General features: G+C 38.1%; 1 protein-coding gene across 3 annotated transcripts in view; it reads right to left on the bottom strand.

The window, feature by feature from the left end:
- lyn.S (LYN proto-oncogene, Src family tyrosine kinase S homeolog) overlaps positions 1-22284 on the bottom strand; it is a 73014-nt gene that overhangs the window by 20426 nt on the left and 30304 nt on the right. Inside the window, exons 2-8 of one of the 3 annotated variants that reach the window (XM_018223729.2) lie at positions 18618-18682; positions 6829-6874; positions 6644-6749; positions 5392-5490; positions 5119-5222; positions 3666-3815; positions 1355-1507 (exon numbers count right to left, since the gene is read on the bottom strand). In XM_018223729.2, the coding sequence (XP_018079218.1) occupies positions 1355-1507; positions 3666-3815; positions 5119-5222; positions 5392-5490; positions 6644-6749; positions 6829-6874; positions 18618-18677 (718 nt within the window). In that variant the 5' untranslated portion in view covers positions 18678-18682. Of the gene's footprint in view, positions 1-1354; positions 1508-3665; positions 3816-5118; positions 5223-5391; positions 5491-6643; positions 6750-6828; positions 6875-16837; positions 17011-18557; positions 18683-22284 lie in introns of those variants that run through there. The other 2 variants (XM_018223728.2, XM_018223730.2) reach the window with 2 other exon arrangements.

Raw genomic sequence — 22284 nt, 5'->3', positions numbered from 1 at the left:
CATTGTATACCAGTGCACATATTTTCCTCTACCTAACACTGATGCTAGCAGATACATTAGAGAATTGAAGCTAATTCAATGACAGGTGTCCATCAACCCAAATTTACATTAAGTTCAAGCACATCAATAAGTATCAAAGTGTCAGTCTAAAGAGAGAGCTTAAGACAGCTGAGAGGCTGAGAGCTGATAATTATATATATATATATATATATATATATATATATATATATATATATATATATATATATATATATATATATATATATATATATATATATATATAATGAGAGCTCCTGTTTATTTCTGTGGGTATATTACCATTATTTTTGTATTGTACCCAGGCATGTTGCTTTATAAGGCATAAAATTCATTTGGCTTTCTAAATATTTATTTAAAGCAAGATTCTAAAAGCACATAGGGAAGTAATACAGGGGTTTGCAGAATGGAAACATTTTACTTGATGCAAGAAGATAAAGAGGAACAAAGTTATAGTTCAACCTCTGCATGTATTGCCGATTGTACGATTTTCAGTGGGAGACTGTCACCAGCTTTGGTCGGACATAACTTTCGTATGATTGCTATCAGGGGCAGAACATCGGCTGATCTGTTCTTTAACTAATTTATTTGATCGGAATGGTTAGTGGCGGGTCGGGAGATGGGAAAGTCCGATCGTATGATGATTCATACGATCGGATCTTTGCGTCTATGGCCAGCTTTAGATTTCTGATTACTGTGTGGGATCTTGCAAGCATAGAATAGTCTACTACCTTAAGTCTACTAGAAAATCATGTAAATATTAAATAAACTCAACAGTCTGTTTTTGCTTCTGATAAGTATTAATTACATCTCAGTTTGGATCAATTACAAGGTACTGTTTAATTAGTAAAGAGGAAAAAGTTAATTATTTATAAAAAATTGGATTATTTAGATAAAATGGAGTCTATGGGAGAAGGCCAGTCTGTTATTCGGAGCTTTCTGGATAACTGGTCTCTGGATAATGGATCCCACACCTGTACAAAGAAATATATGAAGCTCCAAAAACCCTTATGAAGTTCCTGAGAAGCCTACAGCCCTAAAAATAACTTGGAGTCTCTAGTGGGAGGGCATGGCCTAATGTATTCCTACGGCTGTGTACATTATTCTACTGTACATATTAACTCACATTATAATCACAATATATTTTTAGGAACCAAAAGCAGAGTTTTAGATGGTTTACAGTGATAGACAAAAAAACAAACAAATATTTTTGTAGCTCATTTCATGATGGAGTTCCTTTAATGCTTCTACTTTAGTGTAAGTGAGTCAAGAATGGGTGAATTTAAAAACTATGATATGAAAACTATGTCCAACTCACCCATCCACACGTCACCAAATTGACCGGCTCCAAGCTTTCTCGTCATCTTTATTGATTCCCTTGGAATTTCCCAAGCATCCTTGTCCCACGGCTTCTGCGGTTTAGGGCTAAAGCATGGTTTTTCAAGTTTCCTACATAGGCCATCTGGTTGCTCTAAAATAATCAACAGGACACAAAAGATCAGGTTATTATACTAAATTACACGTTCAACTAAACAGACTTCTTGCAGCCCACATTAAGCTTGAATGGTTCCCCAGCCATTGCAAAAAAGGAATTTATTGATATCAATTATACTTGAGTTTCCGAAGCCCAACTCTGCTTTTACCAGTGCATGGTACTAGTGCATTACAATTAAATGTATACAAAACATGCTCATGTTTTGGTATTATTCATCCTCTAAAGATACATCTGTGGTATAGGGTCTCCAAAGGTAAAGTAGTTACTCGCCACATAGGGGAAGTGGCCCAGGTGCACCGCCCTGAGCCCTCAGCACGTGGAGCGGACAAACCGAAAACCAATTGAGAGCAGGCACTCAAAGTTCAAAGTATAAAATGTTCATTGTGTCCACAGCCTTACGCGTTTCATGTCTTAAACACTTAATCATAGGCTTATCCTCTAAAGAACATGTTTATTAACATTGAAGACAAACACCAGTGATGTCACCCATAGCAACCACAAATAAGATTTTTAGAAGGCGCACACCCAATTTTAATTCAATAGTGAGGTGCTTGTCCCATGAAGACCGCCCAAGTAAAGTCTCCCAAAAATTCAGTATAAAGATAAATATAGGGACTGCACACTCGAATTTAAAAAGGCAAATTTTTATTACATTTACAAAAATACACTTACATTTTCAGCCATGGGTCAATATTGGGCCATAGCTGAAAATGTAAGTGTATTTTTGTAAATGTAATAAAAATTTGCCTTTTTAAATTCGAGTGTGCAGTCCCTATATTTATCTTTATACCCATAGCAACCAATCAGCAATTAGAATTGAACAGTCGACCTACAAGTTAGAAAACAAAAGCAATGATCTGATTGGATACTATGGGCCTCATCACCTGTGATGTTTGTCTCCAATGTTAATAAGCATGTCCCTCTCTCGTTGCAAGTGTAAGGGCAGAGACACAGTGTCAGATTCGGGGAGATTAATCGCCCAACGACATATCTTCTCTTCTTTGGGGCGACTAATCTCCCCAACTGCCTCCCCCTGCCTTCCCGTTGCAAGAATGTAAATGGCACTCAAAACGCTTTGTTTTCCAAAGTTTGTCCCGTGAATCTAGAATGTAAATCGCCGGCAGGAAGGTAGGGGAAGGCAGTTCAGCGAGATTATTTGTTGATTTGTTGTCATATTTTACTATTTATGTGTATAATTTGGCCCTTTCCTATTAATATTTATTCTGAACTCAAAACTGCCTACTGTTTGCCAGCGTAATTAAGATCTAGCCAGCAGATATCATTAGGAATTTTAAAGTGAAAAATGCAGAACAACCATCAAATAATTCCCATGCCTTGTGCAAGTTGTGTTAGAATGATATTATTTCTATGGGCTTATTTATCAAAAATTAAATTTGTGAGGTTTGCGATTTTTTTCCTACTTCGAATAAACTCACAGTTTAAAAAAAACTGGAATGAAAAAATTGTGAAAAAAAACCTGAAATGCCTCGAATTTATTGAGTTTATAAGCTTAAAACCTTAAATGTGTGAATTTACAAACTTGAAAACGTGAATTAAAAATAGCATTTAAGAAAAAATTCTTGAATTTAGCCTAGGACAACTATATGAACTCACCAGCTTTTAGATGCTGATTTTTTTTTACATTAGAGTTTTTTTTTTTTTTTTTTTTTTTGCTTGCAAATATAATTCGGATTTGTGAGTTTTTGTGCAAAAGAATTCGAATCATAGCAAAAATTCAAATTCAAACCTTGATAAAGAAAAAAACCAGACCAAGTGGGTGTAATATTATGAACAAGCAAACTGTGCTTGGATGCACATTGTATATATAGTGCATAAAAATATTTTTCTTTTTTTTATAATATATTTGTAGACCATGGGGGAATGTCGCACATGTAAAAGTGGGACACTTTTCGTATAACCAAGAAATGTATGTTATAGACAACTCTACATTAAGAGAAAGTGGAATTGGAATTATATGGTTCCAATATAATTCTCTCACCAGTTCCTTTGGTAGGATGGTCTATTTACCATGCGCCATATTGGAAAGAACCAACTAATAATGACACACATTTGCATCTGCTATTAGAATTCTTTATGGATAATGCAATAACTAATCCTAGCAAGCCAGACTTACTTTGATAATGCTGAATCATGTCACTGATGCAAGTAAATGTAATTCTAGGAGAAATGTAATAGCCACCATTATCTAAAGTCCTGATCTTGTAGTGCTTGATAACATCTCCAGTCTGTGGGTGATAATCTCTAATTGACAATGAGTAGCTGCCTGTGGAAGAAATGCAGTAAAATGTTATGTCATTTTTATACATACAATATTTACATTGTATTAATATTATTTTAATATATTTAGCACATTAATAAACTCTTTATTTACTCTTTAGAAAGTACTGCAGACACATATAACCATAAACAAAACATTATTTAGTTCGATAAGATGGGGGCTGATTAATCAGATATTGATCTGGGTTGATTGATCTGAAGTCAATTAAACGGCCATTTGATTTGATAGGACAGTTTGATATAACGAGAATAAATCAATATCAATATTTATAATTGTCCAACAAAATGGTCTTGTATACCCAATCCAGTGTAAGGTTAAGAGCATTGATCTTTTTGTTGCTCACCAGTTTCAAGGTTGATTGATCCATGCTATATTGATTGGAAACAAATTGTTCACAATCTGTTTTTTAATTTGGCATGAAAAATCTTAAAGGGATGCTGTCATGGGAAAAACATTTTTTTTCAAAATGAATCAGTTAATAGTGCTGCTCCAGCAGAATTCTGCACTGAAATCCATTTCTCAAAAGAGCAAACAGATTTTTTTATATTCAATTTTGAAATCTGACATGGGGCTAGACATGTTGTCCATTTCCCAGCTGCCCCAAGTCATGTGACTTGTGCTCTGATAAACTTCAATCACTTTTTACTGCTGTACTGCAAGTTGGAGTGATGTCACCCCCCCCCCCCAGCAGCCAAACAAAAGAACAATGGGAAGGTAACCAGATAACAGCTCCCTAACACAAGCTAACAGATCTGAGAACAGCACTCAATAGTAAAAACCCATGTCCCCTTGAGACACATTCAGTTACATTGAGAAGGAAAAACAGCAGCCTGCCAAAAAGCATTTCTCTCCTAAAGTGCAGGCACAAGTCACGTGACGAGGGGCAGCTGGGAAATTGACAAAATGTCTAGCCCCATGTCAGATTTCAAAATTGAATATAAAAAAATCTGTTTGCTCTTTTGAGAAATTGATTTCAGTGCAGAATTCTGCTGGAGCAGCACTATTAGCTAATTCATTTTGAAAAATATGTTTTTTCCCATGACAGTATCCCTTTAAAACCTGTATTTAATGCATCTACATTGTTGAAAATCCCAAAATATTTATGAATTGATCTAAACCATTACATGGGATGTTTGATCTCTAAATTGATATGTGACAGTCAGAATCGATCAATAATTTTTTTTTTAATAAATAAAATCCAATAATATGTGCCAGAGAGGTCAGAGTTTTGTGCTTGGGAACGTAATCGAAGGAAACAAAGCATTTAAGGTGGAAAAAAATTAAGAACCTTTTGATGTTTCACTTTCTCTGATCATGAAAGCTCCAGGATTGTTACCAGGTGCCAAAATTTGCCTTTCTGCATCTTTTCTGGTAATGTCCTTAAAAAACCATCTGAAAATATAGGGTGTATTATGAACTATTTTATGGTAAAAACAAAAAATAAAACAGACATATAAATAATGGAGATAACGCCTTAAATGCACTAATTCCATTAAAAGCATCAAAAAGTTATTGTTAAATGTTATAATTTATTATTAAATAAAAATAAAGGCTAACTTACTCTTCTGTTTCTAGTGTGTTCACTCGGGCCACATAATTGCTTGGTATAAAACCCTCTTTCTTGGTTGATAGAGACTTAGCTTTCCACCATTCTCCATGCCTGCAGGAAAGAGAAAATAGAAGGTTCTAGTTCTATGGCTGTTTTATTGGATTTAAAGCAATATAAATCGTCCATGACAGAACCAAAAGTGGCCATACATGGGCAGATCTAAGCTGCATGTATGGGGCTTTCCAACGGGCCTCCCCAACCAATATGTGGGCAAAAATTGTCTAGATGTCGATCAGACGGGTTTGATTTTTCTGTGATCGAGGACCACATCAATTAGTTGATGCCGCCCTCATAGCATCCCCGCCCATTCTAGGGATGCACCGGACTCACTATTTTGCATTCGGCCGAACCCCCAAATCCTTCGGGAAAGATTCAGCCGAATACCGAAACGAGTCCACATCCTAATTTGCATATGCAAATTAGGAGAGGGAAGGGGAAAAAATATTTTTGTTTTACGATAAAAAGTCATGTGATTTCCCTCCCCGCTCCTAATTTGCATATACAAATTCGGATTCGGTTCAGCCAGGCAGAAGGATTCAGCCGGATTCGGTGTATCCCTAGTCCATTCCCATCGGGCTGAAAGATCAGATTACTTCTTTATTACCCTGTTTGATGTCTGATTAGTACTTTTAACTGATCACCCTGTGCGGACTGGGTAAAATTTGATTTTGAGCCAAAGCAGATGTGTTTGTCAATTCAGAAAATTACTTTCAACTACTTTGATCAGTTGACCACCATTCTGTTCTATCAGGGTGTTAGAGCTCAGTGAAGAGATGGGCTTTAACGCCCCACTGGATCTTTTATCCCTATTGCAAAGGGGGGAGACTTAATGATTATGAGAAATTGTTGTCTGAATGTCCAATTGCTCCTAAATAATATAGACACGCGTTTCAAACACAAGTTTCAAACAGACACAAGTATCAAAACACAAAAAATTGGGTATCACACCTTTATCAAATTTGTCAACGCCACCACCATAACACCTCCAGACTCTGCTGAATAGTTTGCTTTCAACACCCTAGTGGTCACTTAACATGGCAAAGCATCAACTGCAGATCCCAAAAAACAAGCTACACTGCTGTGGGCAAAAGAGTTGTCACATCTGTGATGTCACTGTTTTGTAAACAAACTAATTTTTTTAAAAAATTATTAACGATAGGCTTTTTTTTGCTACAATGCCAAAATATGTATATATAAAACTTACTCTTCAAGAACCTTCAGTTTTTCTCCTTTCTTGAAACTCAAGTCATCTTGGTGGATTCCCTGATATGGATACAAGGCAACCACAATATTCCCCTGTTCGTCTATATCTAAAAACAACATATGTTTTAGTAGGTTTTTGCACGTGTTAAATTGGTTTTGTGAAAATCAGTTATTGGGAGAACATACCTTGTATCATTTTTTGACCTGGTAAAAGGCTTGATGTACGAGAAACCTAAAAACAGAATATTAACATTTGGTTATATCTACAGGAATATTATTTAAGATTCGAGAACATTACAGGTAATGTATTTATTATGTGTTGACTGCATCTTTCTAGCTTACCACTCAAAATCTACAAGGTATTATTACATATACAGTATAATGCATGATTTCATTGTCTGACAATTACACTTTTACAATTGTACAATACAATGTTTTTTTTTGCCCAGTCAAATAAGGACCGGGCATCTTGTCAAAACAGAAAGAGGAAAGGTGAAAAATACAGGAGGTACACTGTAAGAGAATCTGTTTCAAGAAAGTTCTTCTTTTAACAGGATAATGATGCCACCCATCAGCTAAAGTAACATTGGAGTAGCTCATGGTGAATGCCCTACAATGGCCCAGGCAAACCCTTGTCTTAATCCAGTTGGAAATATGTGGCATGAGTTTAAATTGAGGAGCAAAAGTGTCATCTTACAAAATATGGAGCAATGCTAACTAGAAGAATGACTAGAAATCACCCCTGAACGGTGTAATTTTGCAGGTCAATATATTTATTTTTCTACTAGAGACACACCAACACCTGAAGTCACAGTCTTAGAACTGCGAGTTGCAAATGAAATCAACCATAATATAATTTCAATTGTAACCAATTGTAACTAGTTTCATAGAATTTACAGCATTGCACAATTTATTATCATCAGCAAAAGCAGATATAGTACAGTAATCGCAAAACCTACTTCAAATATAAACAAGCTATTCCCTCTCTATATTGTACATAGTCGCCATGATTGTGGTGCTTTATTGACTGTGTTTGAGTGGTTTGAAGTGAAAGCATGACATGAACCTCACCCCACTCAAGCCAAGCAGGAATGTCAGCTATTCTGACCTCTCTAAATATTCGGATTCTACAGAATATGAAAGACTAAATATTTCATTCTATCTGACTGCATTATTTGATGCCTGAACATTTTCTAATGCCCATGCCTGAAAAACAAATTACCTTGAGTACAAATATTCACATTTGTACAGAAACCTGGTAAGTTGATATACATTTATTTACTGTAACGCTCTATACAACCAGGGCACACTCTTCCAGTACTCAAGCAGAGACATTTCACATATTTTTGAAATGTAAAACTGTGAATGCTTCCTTGTTTTTAGCTTGTAAAAAAAACTACCTTGGCCATACATAACTGCAGATAAAGAATGGCAGCAGGAATCTTAAAGTGGCCAGACAGGTGTAGTCACAAAAAAAAGGATCTACGTCCAATTAGGCCTCTTTGATGATGTTGGAATAAAAATTATTACATGTTACAGTATTGGAAGATTGAGGTCTCTGTGAAATTATTTAAATAAAGGCAACGAGACAAGAGACAAGCGACTACAGAGAACTTTTGAACTTAACTTAGTATCAGGCTATATAAAAAGTGGAGTAAAATATTACTGGCGATGTTGCCCATAACAATAAATCAGCAATTAGATTTCAACAGTTAGAAAACATTAGCAAAGATCTTATTGGTGGATAAGGATTCACTCCACTTTTTATGTCGCATGATAAATATACCCCTAAAGGTGGCCGTACACTATAAGATCCTTTCATTTGGCGAGGTCGCCAAAATGAGTGGATCGTTCTCCTGATATGTCCACCAAAGGCAGGGCAATATCGGACTAATCTGATCGTTCGGCCCTAGAGCCAAACTATAGGATTACAGCAATGGGAATCGGTGTTGACGGGACAAGAACCACATCAACTAGCCAATGCGGTCCTTGATCGTGGGGAAAATAAAACCCGTCTGATTGATATCTGGCCTATTTTCAGGGAGACTAATTTCGAAGGCCCCATACATGAGCAGATAAACTGCTGGATCAGTCTAAAGGACCCAAATTGGCACCTCAAATCTGCCCATGTATGGCCACCTTAAAACTGGCCACATATGCCTGAATTTGGTCAAAAAGTTTGGCTGATTTCAATAATACTACTCCATTTGGATAACTAAATGCCAGGTTTGGTGACCTTTTTTGACCAATCCTCTTGATTCTATGAGATCACAGATCATCTGTCAAGTTTGAATATTATTTACGTTGCATCAGCAGTTTAAGAAGTGAAATGGAGCTGCGATGGCAACAGAACAAGAACGTTTATGGTCACTTATGTGGTACCTAACCGTTAGCCAGTGTTGTATTGGATAGATATCAAGCCCTGATGGCAGATAGTAGCTAACATTTCTACATGTTGTGAATCATATTAATGGCCTAGAGCAATAGCTAAAAGAAAATCATGCAGTTCTGCTCGCAGAACATTTTCACTTTGTGCTTTTCACAAGACTTAAAAACAGGGAAGTAACTTTTAAATAAAGCCAGGAAGGTGCTCTTCAATAGAGATAAATATATACCAAAGCAAATATTAAAATATGTATTAGTAGCATAAAACACAGGGGAAGCAGGAACAAAGAAATGCTTATGCGCGTAATTTAAGTGATAAAGAATGAATGGGAAATTCCCCTCTCTGACCTTTCTTGTTGAAATTACCTGAATCTAAACATACCTTCCATTTAGCGCTAATACTTTCCTCACTCTTATCACCAGCTGTGACCAATTGTCCCCTGACCACAACAGCAATGTTGGCCTTTGGCTCATGCCAGCAAATAACTGCACTTGTCAGGGAATAATTTCTAAGCCATCCACAAAGGGGCAAAGGCAATCCCCACTGATATACTGCAAGCTAGATTGTCTTTTAATTGCCTGTAGTGATAATATTTTTCTAGTAATCTGTTCTGTGTTGTTCATAAAGGATTTTTATTAATTCCTTCAAATATAAATCTATTAAAAATTCTTAGTATTTTTAAAAATGTAAAGGTCGCCCCTGCCCAACCTAGAGGCAGAACAGTGTCAATAACAATAGACTTCAAACTTGTCACAGGGGGTCACCATCTTGGAAAGTGTCTGTGACACTCACATGCTCAGTGGGCTCTGAGCAGCTGTTGAGAAGCTAAGCTTAGGGGTCGCGACTCCTCACTAATTATCCAGCAGAAAATGAGGTTGGACTGTGATATAAGCTGATACTACAGGGCTGATTTTTAAATTCTGATGCTGATTGCACTGGTCTCTGTGCTGCCATGTAGTAATTATCTGTATTAATTACTGATCAGGCTTATATTGTGACATTTCTATTCTATGTATTCTGTATATTGTGAGTGGATCCCTAAGCTCAGTGACAGCAGCACAGAGCATGTGCAGTGAATCAGTAGAAAAGAAGATGGGGAGCTACTGGGGCATCTTTGGAGACACAGATCTTTACTGCTAAAGGCCTGTGGTTGCCTTGGGCTGGCACAGAAGCCAAAACATATTGTACAACATTTCTGGCCTACTTCTTTAGTTAACTTTTAGTTCTCCTCTAATTAATTTTTTTTTGGTTTTAGTTCTCCTTTAATTCATTTTTTTGGAGCTTCAAGACTTCTGTTTAGCCTCCTGCTTCATCTAAAAATCACAGCTGGCACAATTTAATTCCACTGTATTGAGAATTAGATCAAATATTAAAATCAATCTGTATTTGATCAGTCAGAGATTAATTGTGGGCTTGGTCAGTCTGAACAAAGATAAGGCATGCTGACCCTCATTCTGAAAAAAACATGGAGTTGTTTCACCTACAAGCACTTTTTTCAGTTCAGTTGATTTCAGATAGATCATCAAAAAATAAAGACTTTTTCCAAGTACTTTCTATTTGTGACCGTAAAGTATAATATTCCAGCTCTGGGGAAAGGGGGTTTCGTTGACCCTTTTACTGTTCTAAATTGATAGATGATACATTTGTTATTTTTGTCCCTGCTGAACAGAATCCCTGAGTTTCATTAAAGGAACAGTAACACCAAAAAATTAAAGTGTTTTAAAGTAATGACAATATAATATAGTGTTGCCCTGCACTGGTACAACCGGTGAGTTTGCTTTAGAAACACAACTATAGTTTATATAAACAAGCTGCTGTGTAGCCATGGGGGCAGCCATTCAAGCACATGATACATAGTAGGTAATAGATATGTTGTGAAGCATTCCATTGTACAATACAAACCTTATCTGTTATCTGCTGTTTATCCTGTGCCTTTTCACCTTTTTATAGCTTAAATGGCTGCCCCCATGGCTACACAGCAGCTTGTTTATATGAACTACTGTAGAGTTTCTGAAGCAAACGCATCAGTTGTACCAGTGCAGCGCAACAGTACATTATATTTTCATACTTTGAAACAATTTCATTTTTTTGGTGTTACTGTTCCTTTAACGGCGGCTGATTGAAACAATAGTTGTTAATATTTCACAGATACAGTAGGGAGCAGGGAGTTAATACCCCCTGCGATCCCATGGGGTTGGTGTGAGCTGGTCAGGTCCAGTGCAACCCCCCCCCTACAATGGGCTGGCTGCCTGCGTCACCACTTAAGGAAGATTATCATTGGTGGTTCAGTGGCGGCGCAGCAGCCGAGGGGTTAAAAGCAGGAGCGGACTTACCCCCCTTCCTTTTCCAGCGACGAGCTTAGCAGGCAGGGCAGAATTTAATATTTACATTAAAATAAATAAATACATTTAAAAATTTAAAAAAAACCGGTGGTTGTGCCAGTTTGCATGGAGGAGAAATTATATTTACAAGTTACAATTTAAATTCTGGCCTGGTAATGGCATTCCTTATGTTAATACGTTTGGTAAGGCAGTCTGCTGAGGCAAGCAGAGGCTGGCCAGTCTGATTGAAATAATTCAAAGCTATCATTTATAATGCTTATGTCTATAGCAAGTGGAAGTGTTAGAATATGTGTTGGAATAAAATAAGCTGCGGCCTTTCACCACCTCACCTCGTGTCCAGAGTCTTTATGTATTACTGGGGTCAACGTGCATTGTGAGTTACCAACCCCATGCTGAGAAATGTATCAACTTATTGTATCAACTAACTGTAGCAAATTGAGAATGCTCCTGCGTCACTGAGCTGCCAGACTGAAACGCCAGAGACAGGAACATTAAACTTTAATTATGGGGAAACGGTAAAAAATAAATGATGGAAAGCAATTGAAAAGTGTTTACGGTGAATAATCTGAAAATGACTGAAATGAACAAAGTGTTTGGAAGGTGAACAACCCCTTTAGGCCTTCATAGACACTAACAGGAGAGGAACTAACTGCCGCATTACTGTATGTATTTAGCCACGTTTATGTATAAACTAAGGAATTTTAATGATAGGCGCAACCTTGATGATTGATTTTCTGTGACTTGGACTTTCCCCAATATCAGTGACATGGAAAAGATAATCACTGGCTGGCACTAGAGGAAACTGTTACCAATAAAACAGTAATATGAATGTAACCCAAGAATTCTTCAACCTTCCCACATGTCAATTTTCTATTAGAACTCTGTGAGGAGTAACAATAACAATAACTACAGGCTGACAAACTCTGAAATAAATACAAATAGCCCTTGCCTTGTATGCACTAAACCGTATAATATAATTACATTCATCTCATTTCGTGAATATTTTACATATTTGTTTAATGAAATTAATTTTGTCATCCAAATCCTTTTACCTTCACTTTGACATGTGATCACAGAAAGCACAGAAACAAGTTGCTCACGCATATATATATACACGTTCAAAGTCCAGTATTATTGAGCGTAGACACACAACATACTTGCACAGCAATACATCCAATGGGAAAACACTTGCCATTGTGTAATGTAGTGGTGGTGGTGGTAGTGGGGCAGCTTTTGGAGGGTGCCATTTTTTTGCATGCAAACACACTTGGGCTCATTTATCAACACTGGGCAAACCCGAAACGTTGATGTTTGGTGGCTGAATAAAAGGGGATATTCCCCGACTGCATTAATCGGAGTGTGTGCGGATCCGTTTCTTTTACACTTTGGTTGCTAAGGGACCCTGCCGAGTCAACGGAAGGAACGCACCACCAGCTTGCAGGATTGGTGAACTACAGGTGTGCGGTAGGAGAATTACATTGTAATCAAATTTGCTCATGAGCAGTTGCCTTTAGCAACCAATCAGAAATTAGCTTTTTAAAGCCAGCTGCAAGTAGTACAATGTATGCAGCAATCTGATTGGTTGCCATGGGTTACTGCCCATGAACAAATTTGACCAGTGTTGATAAATGAGCCCCACTGTTTAGAGCTTACCTACTCCAGAACCTGGATAATCACACAGCTGTTAAAAAGACTTTGTTCACACAGCCTAAAAAAATAGAAAGGCCCAATACAGCTGTTGGTGGGTTCAGCAAATTGTACTTATAGCTCCCACCAACAGTTGAATAGGACTGTAGATTGGACAAAGGTGGTACATGTATTGGATTCGTTATCTGGAAATTCGTTATCCGTTATCCAAAAAGCTCAGAATTACGCTCAGGCCATCCCCCATATACTCCATTTCATACATATAATCCATATTTGTAAAAGTGATTTCCCTTTCCTCCGAAATAATAAAACAGTAAATTTTACTGGATCCAAACTAAGATATAATTAATCCTTATTGGAAGCAAAACCAGCCAATTGGGTTTATGTAATGTTTAAATTATTTTCTAGTAGACTTAAGTCATGAATATCTGAATTACGGAAGATCTGCTTTCTGGTCATTCGGGAGCATTCGGGATAACAAGTGCCATACCTGTATAACCATTGCTGTTATTTTGACCTACTATATGATACTCTGTCTACCTACAACAGGGACTCTGTGTGTGTAGGTACCTGGTCAGTAGCATCTGTTCAGATTTACTAAATACACTCAGAGCAGCAGTTCGCTGTATGCAGACAAAAAACAATGACTATCTACTGGGTTCTTTCTAAAAGGGGGCAAATGTGAGAGACCCTGTGTAGTTAGGCAAAATGGAGTAAATACATTTTGTATCTCATTTTGTATCTCATATAACGTCTCAGCTGCATAGCCTGTAGCCTCCAGTTGCAGGTTAACAATTTATTTTCTGCTGTTGGGAGAGGCTTGGAGTTGAGATTGAGCAATGCCTGAATTGCTGCAGAATGGAAATACAGAATTTTTCATAGAAAAAAAAACTTTTTCGAGATTTATTAAAGCCCAGATGGTGTTAAAAGTCTAAATAAAAAAGGACTCCCACTCCGAGATGGCAGATGTCCTGTTGACATTTTGAAGATAAACTGATTTGTGCTGGGTTTCATTCAATAATCGGTGGATTTCGTGGTTTCGGGGGTCAACTATGAAAAAAAAGTCACAGTTTTTGGCGACAAATCCGAAAAATTATACGATTTGGATTTTTCAAAATTTTATTAAGTGTTCACCAGCACAATATATTTTCCTAAAAATGTATTGATAAATAGAGGGGGAGTCAGTGTGGATTTGGTCAGAGTGGTTTTCAGAAAATCAAGAGAAAATGTCTGATTTTGCTAAATAACCCCCTCAGTCTTTTATCACCTTATTCCAACCACAAACCTCAGAGCACACATAGCCAAAATTTAACTTCCAACCAGGTAGGCCACGGAATTATTTGAAAGGGAAATAAGCCATTGCATTACTTTTTGTTATAGTTTTAGAAGACTGGGCGGTTGATGTAATATTGAAAGGCAGGTACAGGTCAGGTCACATATTATGTGGCATACACATAATATAAAAAGTACATCAAGTTCAACCCCTCCAAATAAGAACCCAGCATCCATACACGCCCCTCCATACACTCACATATATTCTATATACCCATATCTACACAAACTATAGAGTTTAGTATCACAATAGCCTTTGATATTATGTCTGTCCAAAAAATCATCCAAGCCATTCTTAAAGGCATTAACTGAATCAGCCATCACAACATCACCCGGCAGTGCATTCCACAACCTCACTGTCCTGACTGTGAAGAACCCCCTACGTTGCTTCAAATGAAAGTTCTTTTCTTCTAGTCTAAAGGGGTGGCCTCTGGTACGGTGATCCACTTTATGGGTAAAAAGGTCCCCTGTTATTTGTCTATAATGTCCTCTAATGTACTTGTAAAGTGTAATCATGTCCCCTCGCAAGCGCCTTTTTTCCAGAGAAAACAACCCCAACCTTGAAGGAGAAGGAAAGCTACAGAGGCATTTTATTGCCAATAGATTAGCTGCAATAGTACAAGCTAGAATTCTATATTTATTCTGTAGAATGTTTTACCATACCTAAGTAAAAAGCTCTTGAAACTCTCTGTTTGTTTAGAATAGGAGCTGCAGTATTTATGTGGTGTGACATCACTTCCTGCCTGAGTCTCTCCCTGCTCTGGGCTCAGATTACAGTAGAGAAGGGAGGGGCGGGGGGAGAGGAGCAAACTGAGCATGCTCTTGCCCAGGGCAATGAGGTTTAAGCTGAAGGCAGGAAATCTGATACAGAAGCCCATGTGTACACAATAGAAGGAAAGAAATGCAGTATTTCTTTTGACAGGGGACTCAGAGCAACATTACTTTGGGGGTTTACTGGTATATTTAGATGGGCCTTTCTGATAAGGCTTACTTAGTTTTAACCTTTCCTTCTCCTTTAACAGTCTACCATCATAATTTAAGTCTTCCATCCCCTCTAACCAGTTTAGTTGCACGTCTCTGCACTCTCTCCAGCTCATTTATATCCCTCAAAACTGTCTAAAACCAGGCCCGGATTTGTGGAAAGGCCACCAAGGCCCGGGCCTAGGGCAGCAGGATTTTAGGAGGGGGCGGCATGCTGCCCAACCACATACACATTGGTTCAAAAACACTGGAGATGCGCTGAAGATTTAATAATTTTTTAAATTTCCCCATTGATGATGAAAATTTGCACGAATAAAGGAGAGGGGACAGTGACGACAAACGGCAGTGGGCCTATGGGCGCCCTCTATGTAAATCCGGCCCTGTCCAAAACTGCACTGCATACTCCAGATGAGGCCTTACCAGGGACCTATAAAGAGGCAAAGTTATGTTTTCATCCCTTGAGTTAATGCCCTTTTTTATGCAAGACAGAACTTTATTTGCTTTAGTAGCCACAGAATGACACTGCCCAGAATAAGACAACTCCTCTAATTGTGGCATCCTCTGGGGACCCAAGATAAAGAAACAGTGGGGTTTATGTAACTTGGAGTTCATACATGGATACTGAAACAATAATGCAATTATAAAAAGTTGGTTGGTTTAATATAACAGAGTCACAATGGGGTCCCGGAACACCTGTTAGACCACCCTGCTTTAAGGAATAATTAATTATTACTATTTTTAGATGTGCTTCCTTTCCCAGCATGAAAGAGGAACATTTTAGTTGATGAGAGGAAGTCTACGCAGTTTTTATTTTTGCATTGCAAAATGTGCTTGAGAAAGGGCATACTCCCTGGCCTACAGTCATATTGTTCTATTCCACAAATAGAAGATTTCTACTGCACATTAGATACTTTCACCGGGTTCTCCTTCGAGAAGGCAAGGCTTTGCTTCCAGTTATTTATATTCTATTTTTTCCCCCTTTAAAAGTCCGACCAGAAAAAATTGTACTTTAAAAAATAACCCCCGACTCACTAGTAGATCATTGCAACCAATCATATATTTGCTATGTATGATACAAATCAGCCATAGGGTAGTTACTGGAATTGATACAATAGTTGCTAATATTCCACAGATACTGCTGAGAAATGTATTAACTAAATGTATCAATTAAATGTAGCAAATTGTAACAGTTCAGATGCTCCTGGGTCACTAAACTGCCAGACCGAGACACTAGAGACACAAACATTAACATTTGCACTTCAATTTTGGGAAAACGGTAAAAAATAAAAGAGGTAAAGCAATTGCAAAAAGTTTTTTTTTACGGTGAACAATCTGAAAAAAAAACTCAACTGAAAAAAAGTGTTTGGAAGGTGAACAACCCCTGTAAAGAAATCTCAGGTGTTGGTTATGACAAACTAGAGACTTTGTCTTTTTCCTAAAAGTCTAGCAATAGTTCCAAACAATTATTAGAATGTGCCATAACTGTTAAAGGAGAATGAAAGCTTACCCCATAATCTTTGCAGGAATAAAAGTCCACAACATATTGTACTGAATTGCTAAGTTAATTCTGTTACAGGCATTTGCAGAGTTAAAATCTAAACTTCTAAATGTCTCAGTTCCATTTATCGTTAGGCTGACACCAGGGTAATCTGTTGCACATGCGTGAAAATTCCTCAAACTGTGACTCCTTAGAGCGACGTCAATCAAGGAAGCAAAGCAGCGCTCATAAGTAGAATGCGGCTGCGCATAGTTTTAGAATGGAAAAAGCCGTAGGTCGGCTGCCTCAGGCAGTGTTAGGATGGAATGCAAAGAATTTGGTGACGTCACCCTAGTGCTGCCGGCAGGCTTTGAATGGCGCAGCATATAGAGGGAAGGAAAACACTGATAGGAGAAGCAGTAAGTTCTGCCAAAACATCATGAAGATGCAGTTAATATACATTACACTTCATTTCAACCTTTCCTTGTCCTTTAAAGGGATACTGTAATGGGAATTTTTTTTTCAAAATTTATTAGTTAATAGTGCTGCTCCAGTAGAATTCTGCACTGAAATCCATTTCTCAAAAGAGCAAACAGATTTTTTTATATTCGATTTTGAAATCTGACATGGGGCTAGACATATTGTCAATTTCCCAGCTGCCCCAAGTCATGTGACTTGTGCTCTGATAAACTTCAATCACTCTTTACTGCTGTACTGCAAGTTAGAGTGATATCACCCCCCTCCCTTTCCCCCCCCAGCAGCCAAACAAAAGAACAATGGGAAGGTAACCAGATAACAGCTCCCTAACACAAGATAACAGCTGCCTGGTAAATCTAAGAACAACACTCAATAGTAAAAACCCATGTCCCACTGAGACACATTCAGTTACATTGAGAAGGAAAAACAGCAGCCTGCCAGAAAGCATTTCTCTCCTGAAGTGCAGACACAAGTCACATGACCAGGGGCAGCTGGGAAATTGACAAAATGTCTAGCCCCATGTCAGATTTCAAAATTGAATATAAAAAAATCTGTTTGCTCTTTTGAGAAATGGATTTCAGTGCAGAATTCTACTGGAGCAGCGCTATTAACTGATTCATTTTGAAAAAATTTTTTTTTCCCATGACAGTATCCCTTTAAGCATATTTACAACTTCAGCTTCAAATTGGAACATTGTTAAGGCACAATAGGCATATACGTTAACAGAATAATATGTCAGTTAATCGACTGTTGGTTAGTGGAATCAAACTTCGACTGACCAATACGGAGTTCTCACACCCTGCGTTAAACCCTGGACTTTTCATACTGCAGCCACATACTTCCCCTGAGAATTTTCAACAATTAACTGATAAACAATTCCCCCTTCCACATAACACTGTAGTTGCAAAATCAGGCACACAGTATTTCCATTGTTATGTGCCTATATAAAGAGACTGCTGAGACAAGGGAAAAAAGTTCCTTATTGCATGGGGTTGAATACAGCAATTCCTAACTTCGATCTATACCATATTGCATTTCTGCCTACCATGCAAAACTGGATGCAAAACATTATATTTTTGACAGAACTAAGGTTTTTTTCTATTCATTGCAAATAATTAATTGCAAGGGTGTTATTTGGCTCTTTGCACAAAAACACCATCTAAAGCAAACATTGGACACAGCTTAAATAAATGTTTCTAGACAGCCACATATATTGTTACGGTTTGCAGTATGAGGCATTCCAATGAATTCTCTTCTTCTTCCATCTACTTACTGGCCTTTGCAGTTTAGCCGTTGGATCTGGCACATAAATAGTTCGATCATTTTTACGTACTGGATTATTCTTCCCCATCTCATCTTGAGGATTGGCTGTTCTTGATTTTATACATCCCATAGTTTCTGTAGAAATATAAGAAGGCAGAATGTATTTTAATACAGAGACCTAAGAAGTGCATAAAGTGCATTGTGTTCCTGTGCTCTCCATGAATTCAGGGGGCTTCAGTTGAACAAAATGCTAGTAGAAAGTTCCCCAATTTACCACAATCAATGCATGTTATATTCTGATGTTAAATATTGCACCTACACATGTCCTAACTTGAAAAGATGTGTAAACCTCTCTTATTGAAGGAAGGAAAAAAACATTTTTTTAAAATGCATCTGTTAATTATTATTATTATTATTATTAACATGTATTATATAGCGCCAACATATTGCGTAGCACTGTAAAGTAAATGTGATTACACAACTAAATCACATGAATTCTATACATAGATTAATAGCTCTTCTTCAGCAGAGCAGCATTGAAATCTATTTTTCAAAAGAGCAAACAATTTTTTTATATTTCATCTTGAAATCTGACATGGGGATAGACATGCTCTTAGTTTTTCAGGTGCCCTTAGCCATGTGACTTGTGCTCTGATCAACTTCAGTCATTCTTTACTCTGTACTGCAAGTTGGAGTGACATCAGCCCAGGGCCAGATCTTGTCTTTTGCCGCCCCTAGCCTCCTGGGTCCTAGCGCCCACCCACCCGTGCGTGCCCACCCTGTAAGCGCATGCGCCGGCCAGGTCCTAGTGCCTGCTGGCGAATGTGCTCACATCCTTCCCCAGCGAGCACGCGGGCACACGAGCGCCAGCGGCTCCCAATGACACTGTAGAAGTGACTGGGCGACCCACAAATTTTGCCGCCCTAGCCCCGGGCCTGCATCAACCTCCTCCCTACCCCACCCCCAGCAGTCTACCAACATGAACAGGTAACAAGATTACAGCTCCCTGACACCTTCATCGCTAAAAATTCTCCCATGCCCCTAGCATTAGATATGAGAATAGAAGTCAGTAGTAAAACACCCAAGTTCGGCCATGACTCTGAAAGCACAGGATCAGACACAATGACCTGAGATGGCTGCCTACACAAAAATATCACAAAATCAATTTATTGGTTCAAGAATAACATTTTAAATGATAGAATGAATCTGCAATGTGCACAGTGTAATTTAGTAATAAAAACAATACCATAAAAATTTTGACAGAATCCCTCTAAAGAACCTGAAGCCTACCCTACCTCCCAATGCTCATTGGCTTCTTCAAACCCTCTATGCTGACCATGTTTTCCTATTACCAAGAAAATGTATTGCTTCTGCATTTATAAGTAATTCCCTGCCACATCCTTCAAAGCTATGTTCCTCCCTTAACATCTATCATTCCATGGAGATAAACGCTTCTGGTGGTATCAGTATGAAATCTATATCCAACATGTACTGTAGCCATGTACTTGCTTGTTTGGCCAAGTGACCATCTATTTGGAATTCACCTATGAACCCCCTTCTCCACAGGAGGCCAAAAGAGAAACACATTCTTCTAATAGAAGTATGGAATTGCTGTAAAGAGCAATATAAAATCTCTATGTGAGACTGTTAAGTCCTTACTTATTACGCTTAGATCCAAAGGCCTTTAGAGCTGGGTCTGCAAGTTTGATTTGTTATTAAATTAAACTTGTTGCTATTCATGGTACAAAGCGAAGGTTAATGTTGCTGTGATCAACCTTTCAGTAGCAAAAAAAAAAAATCAAAATAGACAGTAATAGAATGAGGACATTTACACCTCCAGATATAGCCACCCAGAGAAAATTATAGTTATTTTGTGAAAGGCCCAAAGATATGATCTGTCCTGTTCAATCATTATATATATGTTATATGTTACACTTAGATCACAAAACCTTTAGAGCTGGACCTAACACTTATACGGTAGTGTCCAATAATTTTTTGTTATAATTAGGGTTGCCAACCGACCTAGCTGGTAAAACATCTGCCAAGTTCAGGCCAATATTATAAATTTACTGGCAATGTAGCTGCTGGTACATTTGTAATGCCCTTGAGATTAACCCTTGGACTGCTCTTCATCTGCCCAAATCGTAGCTTATTTATATGCTGATCCACTCCTAAATCTTCCATCCTGCCATCACATAGCCACACCCCTTTTACAGTATAAACCCACCCCCTTAATGCCATACACCACCCCTTTTATATCAGCGCCCCCACACTCTTTTGTGTCTGCCCCTCGAGTGCCTGTAAAAATGTTCATAAAGGTGGCAACCCTACCTTTAATGCTTTATTTTACACTCCATGAACTATAAACAATATGCAATCATTTACACTGTCTATGGGCCTTCCCATAATCTGGAGCTGTATGGATAATGGGTTTCCAGATAACGGATGTCTCCCAAAAACCCTTCTAGTAACACCCACCCTTTTAAACTTGCTGTTGGCTGCTTTCACTGACTGTGTAGGAGAGCTGGTATTTTGCGCAGTAGTATCTGACAGGGAACTACATGATATATTTCCCTGTGTGCAGACATTGCTGTAATTTGCAACTCACATTCTACTATGCATCTAGGCATGGGCCATAGGGCCACCCATTTGTAACAAAACAGAACGGCCAGGATCTATGGGGTGCGTTTGAAATAAAAACAATTGTTTTTAGCCCATATTAAAATCAGGAACCTGCATTAATTTTCATTGCATACACTGAGGGTAATTTTCAGAAATGCAATATGTCCCTTTTAATGATCCCACTTTAAAGTAATTGAATTTAATTATTCAAGATCTTGACTTTTATACGGAATGCTGAACAAATTACCAGGTTATGAACACAGTTAAAAAAAGCACAAAGGGTCCTATTATGAAGCTCGTAGGGCAAGATGCAAAAAAGGGGCAATTTTGCAATCATACATTTGTGACAAGCAACTTAGTGGAAGTCTGTCTAGTGCACCTAAGCTATAGCACCAACTAATGTGGGCGAGAAGCAGAGCTTAACACTGCAGGCACAAATAACACTCTACACAGGCAAGGTACTTTATCCCAGGTAAATAATACATATATGAAAGGCATGTACGGGAGCACCAATTTCATACATCAATGGCACCCATGGACATTGTGCTTCATTTACAGTGGGATTAATATTTTGTGACAGTTTCGATGCAGTCTGAGTGATTAGCAGGGATGTTGTGGGATCACTACACTCTCAACACTAACTAAAATCTATACTCCTCATTCTTACACTTAAGGGGCAAAAATTCGCCAGCGACAGCTTCGCAACACTTCACCAGGCGTAAATTCGCCAGGGCAATGCCAATTCCCTAAAGTGCGAAGTTGCGTCAAGGGCGACAAACGCTGGCGAATTTTTGCTAGCGTTACTTCGGCAATCAAAGCGAAGATGCCCTAGCGTCACCTAATTTGCATACGTAAAAAGGTTACATGAACGTATATGTTGCAGCAAATACATTACATTATACAAGTCCAGGGAACCTTAATGAATAAAATAGAGTTATAATGCCCTACACATGAGCCCAGTGCAGGCTAGCTAGAAAAGACGCTAGCGTTTTTTAAAGTTTTGCACTAAAAATTGAGGAAGATCTATGCACTCCATTGCACTTCCACTGGTCTGAGCTGGCGAAGGCAATCAGGTAACGTTCAGTAAAATCCGCATCTAAATTGCGGAGTTACAT

Source organism: Xenopus laevis, chromosome 6S (genome assembly GCF_017654675.1).
Source record: "Xenopus laevis strain J_2021 chromosome 6S, Xenopus_laevis_v10.1, whole genome shotgun sequence".
Lineage (NCBI taxonomy): Eukaryota > Metazoa > Chordata > Amphibia > Anura > Pipidae > Xenopus > Xenopus laevis.
This window is presented reverse-complemented; position numbering and strand designations above follow the sequence as displayed.